The 15,805-nt window shown below is 44.4% G+C and overlaps 1 protein-coding gene across 18 annotated transcripts in view; it reads left to right on the forward strand.

Moving 5' to 3' along the window:
* ITPR1 (inositol 1,4,5-trisphosphate receptor type 1) overlaps nt 1-15,805 on the forward strand; it is a 183,542-nt gene that overhangs the window by 155,503 nt on the left and 12,234 nt on the right. For all 18 annotated transcript variants that reach the window (XM_037386283.1, XM_037386287.1, XM_037386292.1 and 15 more), the window contains 7 exons: nt 1,269-1,444; nt 2,538-2,702; nt 4,328-4,523; nt 5,851-5,952; nt 7,627-7,766; nt 9,104-9,269; nt 10,056-10,216. In XM_037386283.1, the coding sequence (XP_037242180.1) occupies nt 1,269-1,444; nt 2,538-2,702; nt 4,328-4,523; nt 5,851-5,952; nt 7,627-7,766; nt 9,104-9,269; nt 10,056-10,216 (1,106 nt within the window). The remainder of the gene's footprint in view (nt 1-1,268; nt 1,445-2,537; nt 2,703-4,327; nt 4,524-5,850; nt 5,953-7,626; nt 7,767-9,103; nt 9,270-10,055; nt 10,217-15,805) is intronic.

Below are 15,805 nucleotides of genomic sequence, written 5' to 3' on the forward strand. Positions count from 1 at the left end.
GAGAACTTCATGAACTCCAGTTGTATCTGCAGGCCTACTGGGAACTGCTGGAACTTGTGAAAGCAAATACGTTCATGTGCAGCGGACGGCTTTGTAGTAGCTGGGGTTTTCAGACACCTGTGCAGGTGCAGGTAGGATCCTTCAGGACCTGCCCCTCTCGGCAATTCCCAAGTCATTCCCAAATAAGCTTCTGCACAATTTTCCCATCTGCCCTGTCTGCGCTGTCTGTCATTCCCACTTGGGTGACTCTCTTTGGAGCTCTGCACCTTTTGCTGTTTGACAGCTGAAGCAGCGGTGGCAGCACTGCTCTGGGATCCCAAACTCCCTTCAGACAGCGGAAACATCTGTTCAACTTTACGCTTATTAAGTTTTAATTTCCATCTATCCTCTGCTGTCTTTATTAATCTACAGTGATTTGGAACAAAATTAAATGGCTGCTTGTGCTAGTCAGATGAGAGTAATATTTCCTAAGCCTTCTGAATTTAGGCAGGGGGAGGGGAAAGCCCTCAGCGAGTGTCTTGCCAGTAAGACCTAACGTTCCTCGGGAGCGCATACTTGCGGGAGGGCTGCGGAGTGCTAGGAAACTGGCGGGGGGGGTGGTGGGTGTCTTGCCTTTTTGGCTGTTGAGGAACCATTTTCTTGAAGAAAAACAAAAATTTATGTCAGTTTTGAGAAAGAGATGTCTTTCACATTCTGCATAAACTCAGGGTAAATTATATTTTCAGCTGAATATTTTTTATGGCTCTTTCAGAGAAGTGTATTTTTAGTAACACGGGCTTGATGTTATGTAAGCAGACAGTCTCATGGGACAGTCTAAATCGAACCAGAAATAGCAAAAGATGAGAAAAATTGGTGCGAGGTTTTTGACCAAAAGCATAATAGGAGAATCTGCGGTGAATCTGGACCTGGAGGAGTAGGTTGTCTGTCTTCAACCCACCCGTTCAGTGCCTCTACAGAATGCATGAGCAAAATGCCTCTCCTTTTCAGTATTCAAGGTGTGTAAGTAATGAACACTAAAATGAAGAATTCTATGACACTGGCACTTATCATTTACATAATGCTTTAGTAACAAGTTTGTAATTAAAATCTGCTGAAGGCATTGGGCTCAGATGTTCCACTTACAGCTTTGAAATCAGTAACGTCTGAACACAAGGCTTACTGATGCTCCACCAAAGATAAGATAACATGGTGTTTATTTGGTTGGTGTTTTGTTTTGTTTGGTTATACAAAGTATTGAAATGGGTTTTCTTTTTTCCTCCCCACCTTAGGTACGCTGGAGCCCCACTTGTCAGGCTTGCTGTGGACAGCTATGCTGATATCTCTGGCCATCGTTATAGCTCTTCCAAAGCCCCACGGAATCCGAGCCTTAATTGCTTCTACAATATTACGCCTAATATTTTCAGTTGGTTTACAACCTACTTTATTTCTTCTGGGTGCATTCAATGTAAGAATCGAGTGGGCTTTTTTGAAGTTCTCTTGCAGCTTATGTAAGGGTTCCTTACCTGCTCATGAAGATGTCAGGCAAAAATAGCCTGGGACATTGTGGTGGAGCTGGTGGGAGGAGTAATCCCCTCTTTGGACCGTTTCTAGCTGAAGTGCTTTGCTGCTGTTCCTTTAACTTTGCTTCCCCGGGCTGGAGACCTGTAAGGTTTCGCTCAGTTTTGCCAGAAGCAGCTCCCACCCCGCCACAAGCGCAGAGCAGTCCCCGTGACCCTGAAGTCCACGGCTGTTCACTCAGCCCCGGCTCCCGTTCAGCAGCTGGGCTGCAGCGTTCACGGGGCTGGGTAAGATCCGCTAACCGCTGCGTTTCCCACGCGCCTGTCTGCAGCCTACCTGCCAGCCAAAACCTGACGCTCAGCGGTTTTGCTGCAGTAACGCGTGGACCGAGCATGCACGCCGGGCCCCGGGAGCTTCATTAGCGCTCCAGCGCGGGGGCTTGTGCTCTCTGGTGACAAGCAAGCCAGGAGGGTTTCTCTGACCGAGGCAGCGGGCGCTGCGTGGGGATGTGCCTTCTCAAAGCCCTGGCCTTCGTTGCGAAGCGCCCAGCTTTCCAGGGCATCATTTAATAGCGCTCCTTGTCTTCAGATATCACCGTGTGCCGCAGTCAGAGCGGCATTGCGCGGGCAGCGGTGGGTGGCAGTGGGACCTGTCGCACTGAGCAGGTGCCAGGCCAGCTGAAGGCGGCTCTCCCTCGGCGCTGGTGGCGGGTGCTGTGCGGGAGGGCTGCTGGGGGCACCAGCCCAGCACCAGTTGCTGAAGGAAGCTGCAGCACTTGTTCCCAGCAAGCAGCAGGGAGCAATTCAGGAACATAAGGGTTGTTGTAGGCTGGGGAGTTATTTGACTGCAGAAAGTGTCATGCTTACAACAGGGGTGGTCTGGTTTTGGCCGACGTGTAAAATGCTGCCGTGTGACAAGACGGTTCAGCACCGTTGTCGATGCCAACATGGAGCAGAGTTATCTCCAGCTTTGAAAAAATTGCCTTTTTTTTTTTCTGAAAGCCACATGTTGTAACTCATTTATGGTTCATCTTCCCTTAGGTTTGTAACAAAATCATTTTTCTGATGAGTTTTGTGGGTAACTGTGGAACCTTCACTAGAGGATACAAGGCAATGATCATGGATGTAGAGTTTCTTTATCACCTGCTGTACCTGCTGATTTGCGCTCTGGGGCTCTTCGTACATGAATTCTTTTATAGTTTGTTGGTAGGTATTCACTCAGAACGTTTTTCTGTCTGTGTGTTTGTTAAGCCCCATCTGGGGCATTTCTAGATGCATCCCACCCCGCTGGCTTTGTGGCTTGCTGCTGGGAAATGTTGCGCAGGCACTCAGGGGCTGCGCGCTGGAGGCTTTGCTTGGGAGATGTTACGGTGGGAGGCCGCGGGACTCCCGGCACATCTCCTCTTTGTACGGGCAAACAGGCTTTTTTGTTTTTAAGGTGTTTAAGGTTAAATCTAGTTAGAATTGCTCATTACAGTAAATGTGTATGTGGTTGCAATGAAGGTATTTAACATTTCCCTGTGTATGTTAGTCCTTTTCTTATACTTTAAGGTGTATGTTTTCTAGGTTAGATGTATTGCTAGTGACCCTGCTCTGACATCCAAGATAATAAAACAATTTAAAATGTCATGACTAAGTAATATCAATACCTGGTGAAAGTTTAAGCCTTAAGGTTGTAAAAGCTTTTACACGAGAAAAAAAAAAAATGGAAAAATCTAGTCATACGAATGCTAGTTGAACAGTGGGCACTCTGGAGTCACCGTGCTGTGAGAGGCGCACGCTCCTCGAAGATGGTTTGCCTTGTTGTCGGTGACTGTCCCACAGTGCCCGTGCCTTTGGAGCAGTCGGTTGGCTTTGGGGTGTCTCCTTAGCTGTAGCTAGACTCCAGGCTCCACCTGACTGACGTGGACGGCTGGCATACGTGTTTTTTTCTGTTTGGGGTGGAATTCATCTTGTGCAGCACAATGCTTCTAAGAATAAGCACTGAGGGAGTATATCTAGTGTTGGCAGAGAAAATGTGTTGTTTTTAAAGCACACCTTACATCCCGTTCAGAACGCTCTCTTCTGGCCCCTTTGTTCAATGCTCGCTACACCCTCTGGTACCTGCATTGGTTATTTTCTGGGTTCATGTAGGTCCAGTTTAACAAGTACAGGTTCTCTCATTGTCAGCCAGCACAGCCAGCAACCTGCCTGGGCTGTGTCGGTGAACTGTCACAGCCCCAGAGGACTGAAAAATGAAGGAAACATCTGTAAAGAAAATTAAACAAAGAATTTGGAGTAAAAAAATAGTGCTTATTTAATTATACATTCAATAAACTAAGACTTAAAGGAAATAGCTAATTGCATTTTGAAATTAGTTCTTTTGAGCTCATGGCAGGGCAGTTGGCACTATAAAAAAGATACAGCAGTACATGTTGGCAGCTTTGTTTCAAGCACGTGCTCTGTACCTAGCACTTAAGCAAGAGTACCTGCCCTCACCCCAGGCAGGGGCTCCTTCCCTGGCTGCTGCTGAGGACTGGGGTCCGTGAGGTGTGGATGAAGAGGAGGATACAGCTGCCTCCATTCTTCTTTCCAAGCGCGTGGCACAAGACTGGTACAGTGGAGGTGAGGGTCCCCATGTCCCTCGCCTCCTGCTATATTTTTCTTTGCTAATACGTTAGGATAACTGTAAGCACAGGGAGGGCGGGGGGAAAGGTGCTTTAAATGCTTTTCAGAACATCAGATTTGTATTGTTAACATGCTGCCCCACGTTACGCCGACACGCAGATGCCACCAGTGGTGTTTGAAGTACGTGTGAGAAGCAGCCTTTGCTGTTGTTTGTTGTCCCCCAGCTCTTTGACTTGGTGTACCGGGAGGAGACCTTGCTGAACGTCATCAAGAGCGTCACTCGCAATGGGCGTTCCATCATCCTGACTGCCGTTCTTGCACTCATCTTGGTCTACCTGTTCTCCATAGTGGGGTACCTGTTCTTCAAAGATGACTTCATCCTGGAAGTAGACAAGCTCCCTAACGAAACGTTATTGCCAGGTTAGTGCCAGCAACTCATTTCACCCATTTCTGTTGAAGAAAGTAATGGGCTTTTGCTCCCTGGGGCACGCTGCGAGACTTGCTGGTCGCCAGCCTGGTTTGACAACTTCTTTCTTAGGAAGGGCACATTTAAATAGAAAATAAAATTTAAAAAAATATTTAAAAAAAAAATAATAAATACTTCTGCAAATGGATAGCCCAGTGTTTTCACAAAATGCTTCGATGTGCTGCAGCATGAGGAGGGATGGGGAAGGGAAACCCTGGGGATGGCACTTGGGCTCTTCTGCACACAGCTGAGATTTCTCCCCTCTCTGTTTGCAAAACCAGTTGAGAATATCTAATTCAGGTACACCTACTCCCTCCCCCAGGTTAATTAGAAGCAGACTTTAGGTAGGCCATTGTGGAGAAGGCTCTGTGCTGGGAGAATTCAGTTCTGCCTTGGTTTGCCAGATACTGAATGCTTCTATCGGCTTTTAATGGTGGGGTTTACTTTTAGTATAAAAAAAAAAATCAGTATTTTACCTGAAGTAACAGAGTGAATATAAATGAAGGACATTAAAGACATGCTTCTGTGAAGTAGAGGTTTATCTCTCTGGTGTTACGGACTGTATTAACCTGCCTCAAATACTTGCTACAGTTTGAACTCCCCAGCAGAATTCTCTGTGCTGGCCTCAAGTTGCCTATTGTAAGTCCGGGGGGTGGGGGGGTGGTGTGTGCACCCCGCAGCATCCAGCAGCTAACTCTGTGGGTGGGGAGCACAGAAAAGAAATTTGTAAGAGAGGTTTGGGTTTTGTCTTGTTCAGTTTTTTCTTTCTCTGACACTTGAGCTATTCAGACAAGTATTACTTGACATTCCCACTATTTCTTTCTTAATTTCACTGCCAGTTCTGAGAGAGACCCAAAACTCACTGACCCCGTTATTTCACGTTTCCATGCAGCTGGAGAAATGCCAGAAATATATTCCTGTGTGGCACAGGTTTGTTTTGATACTTGCAAGGCATTGAAAAGCAAGTTTTCAAGGCACCTTGAAAATTGACCGTCCGCTAGAACATAGTATTTTTGGAACAATTTCCATTACTCTCCACTTTGGAGCTGATGCAAAATAAATGCACAACTGTGGTCTCCAGTTCATAGAAATGAAAATTATTTTATGTTTCAGTTTAAAATTGCTGAATGTGTAAATCAGAAAGTACTGTGCCCTTCTAAACTCTAGGATAATATACTGTTCTAAATCTGCCTAGTAATTTTTCACTGCATGTGATGAAGTACCTTAATATCTATCTGAGAAGTAACGTTAAACTATGCGTTTGATTCATCGCCTTCTTAGATCGCACAGAACCAGGGGAGACCATGACGGGAGAGTTTCTCTATTCTGATGTATGCAAAGCAGGTAGCAGTGAAAACTGTTCTTCAATCATTCCTTCAGACCGTGAGTATCTGCTGTTGAATTTGTAACTTGCACTCTGAGTTTCCACACTTTCTCTAGTTAAGCACCTTAAATTAAAAAAAACAACAACAATGTCTTAAAAAAATCCTATGTAATAAATTTGGGAACAAAGCTCAAACCTAAAATTGGATTCATTTCTGCCAGTGGCATAAATAACATTTGTTACATGAAGTGATTAAACTAGAGAAACTTAGAACTAAACCATACTTTGTTAAAACACTGTCATACTCTTTTAATGTTCTGCATCAATTTGAGAAGGAAGTGATGCAGTTTACCTCTTGCAAAGTTTATTATTTTAAAACATTAGGCTATTAAGTGTGATCTCAGAGGATAATACCCTGTGAAATATGGAGCAGAACATTGTTTATTGTCAGCATTATTCTATCTAGCTAACCAGGAAAATTGTTTTTAATATCGTGGCAGGAAGTGCTCAATGGATTAAAGCAGACAGGGTAGGTTCGGGGGGTTTTGAGATCAAAAAAGTGCATGTGAGATACTACTTGTAGCATAATCACCAGCCTCAGATTGGGTATTGAAGTATTTCGGTTTTATTTTTTAGAAAATGTAATTCTCAAGAGATTTATGATGTTGGCTGTGAGAGCCAGACAGAACCACACTATTTCTCTTAGAAGCAGAGCTCTTACATGGTCAAACGTCTCAAAGGTCATTAATGGCCACCAGCCCCTGCTCGCAAGAGGAGATGGATGGTTCGGTTTTGCTTAAGTGTCCTCTTTGATAATCTAAGATTCAGCATTGATACAAGAATAGCTGGTTTATTCAGCTCTAGGAGGAGCGTGCTGCTTTGTCTTTATACACTCTGGCTGCGGAAGGGAAAACTTGAGAGAAGGTTTTATATTGTAAATAGTCAACCTGATATCAGGGTCTTACATGGCCAGGGATATTAATGATGCCCAAATCCTCGGCCATTTCTCTACCATCTTGGGCTTTGGCTATTTCTGGATTGCATGGGGATTTGGGGTTTCTGAGGCTGTCTGTGGGAAGGTGGGATCTGCTCATGAGCATTTTTATGATGAAATAAAAGTCATGAGGCTTTTAATGGGTACTGGGAGAGTATATAAGATTAGGTAATTAATTCTAGCAGTTCTGCAACTGAAACAGTGAAGTTGGAGGCTTCAGCCAAACGAAGAGAGGGTCAAAAAAAGTGTGTTACTTTTTTAGTAAAATGCCGTTTCCATAAGCAGTGATATTTTAGCCATTTGAAAAATACAAGTCGAAGTTGCCATTTTGAGTGCAGCCCAAAGGCTGTGCAATCTGTTAGGCACCAAGGGAGAGTGTAAGAGGCAACACTTTGTCCTCTGAGCTGTCAAAAAGCTATGATTCTGTATAAACAGGCATCTGGTGATCTGAGCGATGCATGCGAACAGAAATGGAAAGAGAGATTTAACCAAGTCAAAGACAGCAGTTGAAGCACAAGAGGGAACCGTGCTGGTGGGGAGAGGAGGGCAGGCTGGAGCCGGAGCAGAGACCGGCTTCGCTGGTCGGCTCTTGCAAGAGCCGAGGAGGTTTGTAGCGCTGGCTGGAAAGCTGGCAGTTTTTGCAAAGCGAAGAGTGAGCATAACCAACAGAGAATGGAGAGAATTATTTAAAACTGGTCTTCTTGCCTTTGAAACATGTCTTCGCTTGCTGTGTTAACAGAACTGATTGCTGAAGAAATGGAGGAAGAGAATAAAGAGCATACGTGCGAGACGTTACTGATGTGCATTGTTACTGTACTGAGTCATGGGCTCAGGAGTGGGGGTGGAGTAGGTGATGTGCTCAGGAAACCATCCAAAGAGGTAAATTATCACTGAATGGGGGCGGAAGAGTGATAACCATGTAGGGCTGGGGATCTAGTTCTGCTGGGGAGCATGTATACACACTCCCTTGAAACAGATGTAGGATACACCGTGACTGGAAGGGACCCCTCTTTCTCTGTGCGGGACAGTTAAATCTCTGTACTATCAGATTAAAGAACAGCCAGTTCAAAGAAGCTTCTGCCCATCCTTTTTTTTAGGGTGCTTTTAGCTTGAGGGCTGTCTCGAACGGGGCCCAAAAGAACAGAAACGGGGCAGCCAACAGCCCCTGCTTCGGGAGTTCAGGATCTGAAGAAATAAGTACAAGCTAGTGAAAGAGTAGCATGAGTAGCAGAATGAAAATGCCGTGGCAGCTTGCCGTGGCAGCTGATCCCATTGTAGGGGAGTGATTTCTGTGGGGAGCATCCCCAGGGAAAGGCAAGATCTGTAAAACAGGGAATGGATGAGAGGACAGGGACCAAGATGGGTTGGAGCCGGGACTGTGGGCAGTGGAGAAGGATGGTGTTTGGAGCCACCATCAGAGAGCAAGGACTGGTCAAAGCAGCAGGAATTTTTCACAATACTCAAAGCTGCCCGCGTAGCTGCTGCTTTGGCTGTTTGTGCCCGTCTGAGTCTCAGGCTGTCACCCTCCACAGCCCTTAGGGGCCGAAGGACCAGTCGCGCTCAGAGCGAATGCTTTTCTGTATTATCTGCAATTTCAAAGTGTTTTCTAATATTTAGCCTTATTTTCAGCTTACAATGGTTTAGAAATTATGTAATTCTTAATGAACGCTTGGCACCCGACTGGCAGGATGTTTCTGAGAACAAGGGTTGAGCATCTGGGTGTTCGGGGCTGCAATAGATACGTAACGGGTGCTGGGGAGCCCAGCTTGATGTCCACATACACGGTTGTTAGCATAAATGAAATGGCTACTATTAAATTCCACTAAAAGGCTGTATGGTTAACACTGATACTATATTGATATCTAGGCAGGTTAGTGTAAGGATATAGTCTGGATGGGCTTGCAGGGCAGGGGTGAGGAGGGAACAAATGTCAGTGTGTGTGACAGAGAAAAGGACAGACTTGGCCACAGTAAGCAGAAAGAGGGGCTCTGGAGAGGGGGCATGCTGGTAACTGGCTAATTCGGCTTCTCTTTCAGTAATCTTGCATTTTAGTTTCACTTAATGTTTTCAGTCGTAAGTTATCGCCTGAGGGCATGAGAAATGGAGACTGGGAGGGTTTGGGGGGCAGCATACTCTTGCTGAACTGAGAAAGGCATGTTAAGGGTTGGAAGTTGCATGTGTTTGGGTTGTTAATAATTAAAATATGTATCTTGCAGGAACCTCTCTTTGCTGCTAGAGTGATATACGATCTGTTATTCTTCTTCATGGTCATCATTATTGTCCTTAACCTGATTTTTGGTGTGATCATTGACACTTTTGCTGATTTAAGGAGTGAAAAACAGAAGAAAGAAGAAATTTTAAAAACTACTTGCTTTATTTGTGGTAAGTGCAGAAATATAGTGAAGACAAAGGGGTTACTCTGTCAGAGATAGCTGCAGACTCGCAGGAAACAGGAGTCTTGAATTACTGACTGTTCCTACCTTGCGTTCCTCAGCTGGTTGATATTCTTGGGTACCATGTGCAGAGGAGCTTGGCAGCAGGAGGAGATGGGGAATGCGTGCTCAGCGTGCTGTTTTTCCTTGAACCTTTGGGTTCTGTTTCTCCTGTGCTTCAATGAATAGTTTCCTATTGGAAAGGGAGAGATTTTTATAAACAGTTGGTTTTTTTCCAAGGGTGCGGAGTGCTGAGTAGTGCCTGTGAAAGTTTTTCCCATCAGTAGATGGGGAATTACGCTGCCGAGTCTTCGAGGCCGGTGCAGTTAGGTGACATGGCCACGCAGAAGTTGTGTAACGTACAGACTGACAGAAGTAACCTTTGGGAAATTTGCGGCAAAGCAAATGTTGCTTTTGGTATCATTTTGCCTAAAAATAGGAGATGCGTTATGAAATCTGACAAACTGATTGCATACAAGGTAGCTACCTTTTTTTAACCAGAAGTTTTCTGTTACATGTAATAAGCATGAGCAGTACTTGCTATGCCTTCTTTCCTCTTCTGACTACCTTGGGGGCATTTGTTAGGGAGTTTATCCCTGTTATCCAGCGTTCATTTAAGAATGATTGCAGCTGTTAAGAACCACAGCAGACTGCAGAAACAGGTTTTGTTCTTAGAGCTCATCTGCTTAGTTCCCGTTTGTAAATACTAAAGGTTATACATTTGTCATTCTTGTAGGTTTGGAAAGAGATAAGTTTGATAACAAGACAGTCACATTTGAAGAGCACATTAAAGAAGAGCACAATATGTGGCATTATTTGTGCTTTATTGTGTTAGTGAAAGTAAAAGATTCAACAGAATATACAGGACCAGAAAGTTACGTGGCAGAAATGATCAAGGTGAGTGCAGAGTTTTACTTCCCCCCGCATACCCCGCTTCTAGATTAGACCACTAATCGGTAAATATAGTACTCTATTGTATTTATTTTGCAAGCAAAAACTTGGAGTAAGACTTTTTTTTCTATAGCAATAACCTTAATCCGATGTGCTTCCTTTTAGAAGCATCTTCTAAAGATAATATACTTAAGATGGACTTGGCAAGGCAACTCGATAAAAGACATTGTGTTGATGGCAGCACAGTGCAGTGTGCTGCGCACGGGTGGTGCAGGCAGGGGCACTCGTGGGAGCTGATGTGCTGCAGCACTGCAGTCACACGGCGATCTGCATCTGCGTACCTGCAGCTTCTCAGCCTCTGAACCACTCACCGTGTACGCTGGAGTAGGTGGCGGTGAGCGCTGATGGCTAGGTGGTAGGCTCCCTGGGTTTAAATCAGGTGAAGAGAAGCTATTCCGTTTTGAAAGCTGATGTTTAAGGGACTATTTTCAAGCTGGTGGAAGTGTCTGAAGTGTAACAAACAGGTTATAACCTGTTCCAGTATAAATATCTTCAACTCACTTGTAGGATTTGTTTTCTCACAATTTTAGCTTATTATTGGAAAAAACTAAAATTGATATCTGCTCAATTGCAAGGCCTCTTAATGAGAGAATTAACAGCCTCATCTCTGCCCAGCTGCAGGCTCAGAGCTCCTGGAATTAGATCCCAAACCCCAATTAGTAATTTGTGTGTCTTCTGGGTGGTTAGCAAAAGCTGTTTCTGGTTTATAACATTTCAGTTAGTTATTTCTTTATTTGCCTTCAGACAGATAAATAGCAGAATACGTTTCTCACTTGTCTGTGGCTTCTTGTGCTGCAGAGGTACAACCTTCCTTTAAGCGGGCAATTTGTCATGGCCCAGTCAGCGTGTAAATCGCACCAAGATCTCTTAGAGGTTAAACAAGTTACTTTGGGGTCACTACAGTGTATGTTCTAGTTCTGGATTTCTGCCTCTGTAATGAGGGCTTAAAGAAATCTTGTGAGCAGTCACCTGATAGAGGATTAGCACAGTGAGATAACTTAAGTACATCACTGCTGCTTTCTAGTCTGACTGATTATATTGCTCCCTTTATTTATCCCACAGCAGCAAGCATTACTTTGGGGGAAAGCACTGTACTCTTTAAAATGTTTCTCCTTGTAAAAGGCCATGTTGTGTTGTGTTAAAATTAGCTTTTAAAAAAAAATATCAATTAACGAACAATTTATTACCGAATTATTATTTCAGTTTAACAGTTCAAATTAGATAAGAACAAAAAAACTAGTCACGGAATGTTTGCAATGAACCAATAAACACAAAACCTGGAGAACTTTCATCAGAATTACCATTCATAGAGGTGTCAGCAAGAGCTAATTACTATGTGTTGAATGGGAATATGGATAAATTATGCAGAGACCGAGTGTCTCATGCAGATGCGATTTTATATAACTATATGCTCTAGGTAGAAGCTTGGAGTATGTCTTGTAGTTGGTGGTTTTTTGCATTTCATGAGCCAGTTTTAAATTGAGAACTAACAGCAGGGTCTCGCTGCAATGCTTTTGAAAGCGTGGTGCAGCCGTATGAGCCGTGGAATAGGAAGTAAATTTGCTTTGCACACCAGTGGTCTGCCACAAGCTGGCACAGGCGTGACTGGGGCAGCTCCAGCTGCTGCTGCCCTGGCACCATGGCTCCCAGCAGCGTGTTGCAGTTGACGTATTCCTTAGGACTGATCTGGCAACGCTTACTCTGGAAATCGGAAGCGATTTCTTTCCATCATCCCTTAACATTAAAAACATTCTTCTCTGCCCTAGAAAATCTGAGTGCAAAACATGATGAATATATTTCTCTACCAGACCTGTTTTAAATACTCATGTAAGAGTCAGAAAATCCTTTTTTTCTGCCGAAGATGTATCTAGGAGTAACCTGGGGCATGGTCCATCTTTTATTCCAGCTTTCTGTCTCATCCCATGAACCTAGAAGGATGGTCAAAAGGAAAGCCTTAAATATGTCAGTGGTTCCAAAGATTGAGACTGACCCGCTGGAGGTGATGGTTTATTTCGTATTTGTACAGAGGGTGGATGGGAACCTGTGGTTGCTTCATGTCTGCAGCTACCAGGTTCTCCTGGGAAGCCTACTTATGGCATGGTTAGATTGAAAAGGGATTTTCTCCCCACATTTTCAGACTGAAGGTGGCAGTCTAACATCTTTGATAATGACGAAGATGGGGCATCTCTTTTCCATGGGCTGTTCATGTGGTACCATTGTTCAACTGCAATTTATATCCATTTTTAGTAGTTGAGGGTAGGAAGCATAATGTGCTCCCCATCATAGTGTGGTGACAGAATACACCTCAAATACACTTCACCTTTGCTCTGACTCCCAACAGAGTATCTTTAGAAAACTCTTGGATTTCTGCCTTTTTTTTTTTTTTCCAAAAAATTCCCTCTGCCGTTTAGTATTTGTGGGTTGTTCCAACACCACAAAACATTAAAAAAAAAACCCAATAAAAAAGAACAAATAAAAAATTGAGGACACTAAAATTATATCCACCATCAGTGTGTGAGTTGCATCCAGTGTGGCTTGTAACAGCGCTTTAAAGATATTTTTAAGCACTGTGGTATCAAAAGAATCCTGGACAATTTCACTTATGCTGGTTAGTGAATATTCAGAAGCTTTAAGAGTGATCTTGAATTTTCATGTTTTCTTGTCTAAAAATAATGTGTGTAGAAAGGCAATTTTGAGGATATCCACTGTACTGGGGATGGCAGAGCTGAATCTTGCCCATAAATTCATCTTGTACGCTGCAGGAATCTGACCCGGCATAAAAAGAAATTGTAGCCTTGAAAATCAATGATTAACTACATTTCTTTAGTGAATTTTGTATTTCATCGTGGATAGAAGCTCATTAAGCTGAAACACAGCATGCAGAAAGAAGTCAACAGTTAAGCCTGGAAACAGAGTTTAGGGCTTAGAAGTATTTTGAGCACTGTAAGCCTGATCAAAATAAGAATTAAAAACCCCCAGTGATCTGACAGAATAAAATCTAATCCACCGTGCTGTTCGCACTGATTTGTAACGATAACTTCCATGACGTTTTTCGGACAGGAGCGTGGGTCTGCTGTGCCTGTGATCCCCGCCGGGCTGTGTTCACGCTCCCCGTGTGCTGCGGCGGGGAAGCCAGGGCTTGTCAGGCAGTGGTCTTGTAGCTACACGTCCCGGCTCCTGATAGGAGTCCTGGAAGTCATCGCCAGCTTTTCCCCCTGTAAATAGGGGTAATGCTCCTGTCAGTAAGGTGAGCGTGCCTGCTACCATATGTGACGTAAAACTTGGGCTATCTTAAGAATCTTTGCTGGGAATTGCTAGAGCAGTGCGAGGGGAGGAATGGGAGTGCTGGTTCTGTTTGATGTAGAAGCTGAGCTCACTCCACAGCCGGGCTGCTGCGGTGACTCACCCGCTGTCCTGAAGTCCTTACCAGCACTGGCGAGGCTGGTAACCTCATGGATCTTGGGAGGTGACAGACAACGGAAGCTTAGCATGAAGCAGCTCCCCTTCCAAAGGCATTCTTGAGCTGCCTCCTAGTATCTATTTAACATCACAGGTGGTACTGTAGGATGTGAGAAAACATCTAGCGGTAATAGCAATGGTCTTTAATTCTTGGTGTTTATGAAACCCTCCTGATGACCTAACTTCTGCTCATCTGGCTAAATCACTGCAGATGTGCACTTAAGATAGTCAGGCTTCAAGATGGATCAATGCGTTTTGAAAAGTGTTTATCTGGGAAGTATGCTAATGGTGCTGCAGAGCTGGTAGTCTGGTGCCTCCTGCCTTTCCCAGGAACAAAGGCGTAAGGTTCAGCTGCTGTGTGGCTTTGTAGTCACCAGGGAAGATCAGGTGATGTCTGAATAATACCATGTGTGTAGGAGGTGGGGGGACCCACTTATCGTGTTGGCCAGACATTGACATCCACACCCAAATGACTAATGTGAACTCGGTGCAACTCCCTGCAGATTAGTTCATTTAAATTTCTTATCTACCCACCCTGTCTTGAGAATTTCTTCTTAAGTTTTCTGCATTTGCCTGCAGTTACTGCGGCAGCCTCCTTAGCAGCAGCCCCATCAGTACAGCTGTCACTTGAGTCTTGGCAAAGGTCTGCTATGCACAGCTGTTTGCAGGCATTTATAATACGTAAAAATGCTTAGTCTGAAGCTCAATACATACGTAGAAAACCACATACACGCTTCGCTTTTGTGCACATTCATAAGCTGTTGTGCATGCAGCTGCAGTGCGCTGTCACTTGCACAGACGCGTACTTGCATGTGCAACTACGCACACCCTGACCTGGGGATCTGCATGTACAGCTTGTCATCGGTGTCCGATCGGCGTGGGGGAGAGTCACATGGCTCTGAGTCTTTGTGTGCTCGCACATGTGCGTATTAAAAAATAAAAGCTTGTTTGGGAAAGTTTTTAGCACAAACCTTCCTAATTACCTCTTGCAGTTTCCACAGATTTTTAATCTACTGTTGCACCAAGCAGGATACGTGTCATTAACCTTTATTACAAAAGCGAGGCAGAGAGGTGTAAGGGATTGCCCATGCTCCCATGTCCAGATCGAGAGCACTGAGTCTTGAGCCTTCAACTGGATTGTGTTGGCATTTTAAATGAACCATTTATAAATAGGAGTGATGGTGCAGATATCCTTAAAAGAATTTGGAATGGAAATGAAGGCTAAAGATTTCCTCTTGCACCCTAGTTAACGCTATGTACAAAATCGGAGAATTAAATATATCATTGGGCTTTTTTCTTTTTGTCTTGAGCTATCTGCTATAGTGTAATTGGAAAGTATTTCTTGTTACTGTTTTGTGTGTCCAGCGTAGCCTGTAACTTCTGCCAAGACGTAGCCTCCTAGTAGGCGAAGGCAAGGTATCATCAGTGCCAGGCTGTTAAAATTACACTCTCACAGAAGTGCAAGTTCAACTTGAAACCTCTCCTGAGGAGCCGAACACGCAGCCACGATTGTCGCTGTGCTCTGAAACTCAGCGGGGGTGTGTGATTCACAGCCCGCACAAGGCTCAGGTGACGGTGACTTTGAAGGGTTACTGTGTCTCCGGGCTCTGCATCAAATATAGTTTGGTGGGAGATGGCCAGGGCTGGGTTAGAACTGCAGCACATGGGAATGACAAGTGGCAGACCATGATACTTCAAACCCAAAGCAATTTAAAGGGGGCTTAATGATTCCAGCACTGGTGAAAGACGTGTACAGCTGAAATTACAGTCTGAGAAAGCATTAGAAACCTTTTTTTACATATTTTTGTGTATTTCATTTCACATGTATTTTCATTTGTAATTTGTGCCTGAAAATTATGTACTTTGGGGCAAAATCGACTCTGAAAGATTTGTCGGATCAATAGTTACGGAAACAATTGCAGACGCAGAAGGGAGCAGCCTGTACAAATAGCTTGCACGCAGTGGCTTGGTTATAGACGAGGAACTGGGGGTTCAGGGTTCCCAGTCGCAGTGACGCTGGGTGCCAGCCGGGAGGACGACTGAGGTCAGGATCTGAACCGGGAGCCGATAGCGCTT

Source organism: Falco rusticolus, chromosome 4, assembly GCF_015220075.1.
Source record: "Falco rusticolus isolate bFalRus1 chromosome 4, bFalRus1.pri, whole genome shotgun sequence".
Taxonomy (NCBI): Eukaryota; Metazoa; Chordata; class Aves; order Falconiformes; family Falconidae; genus Falco; species Falco rusticolus.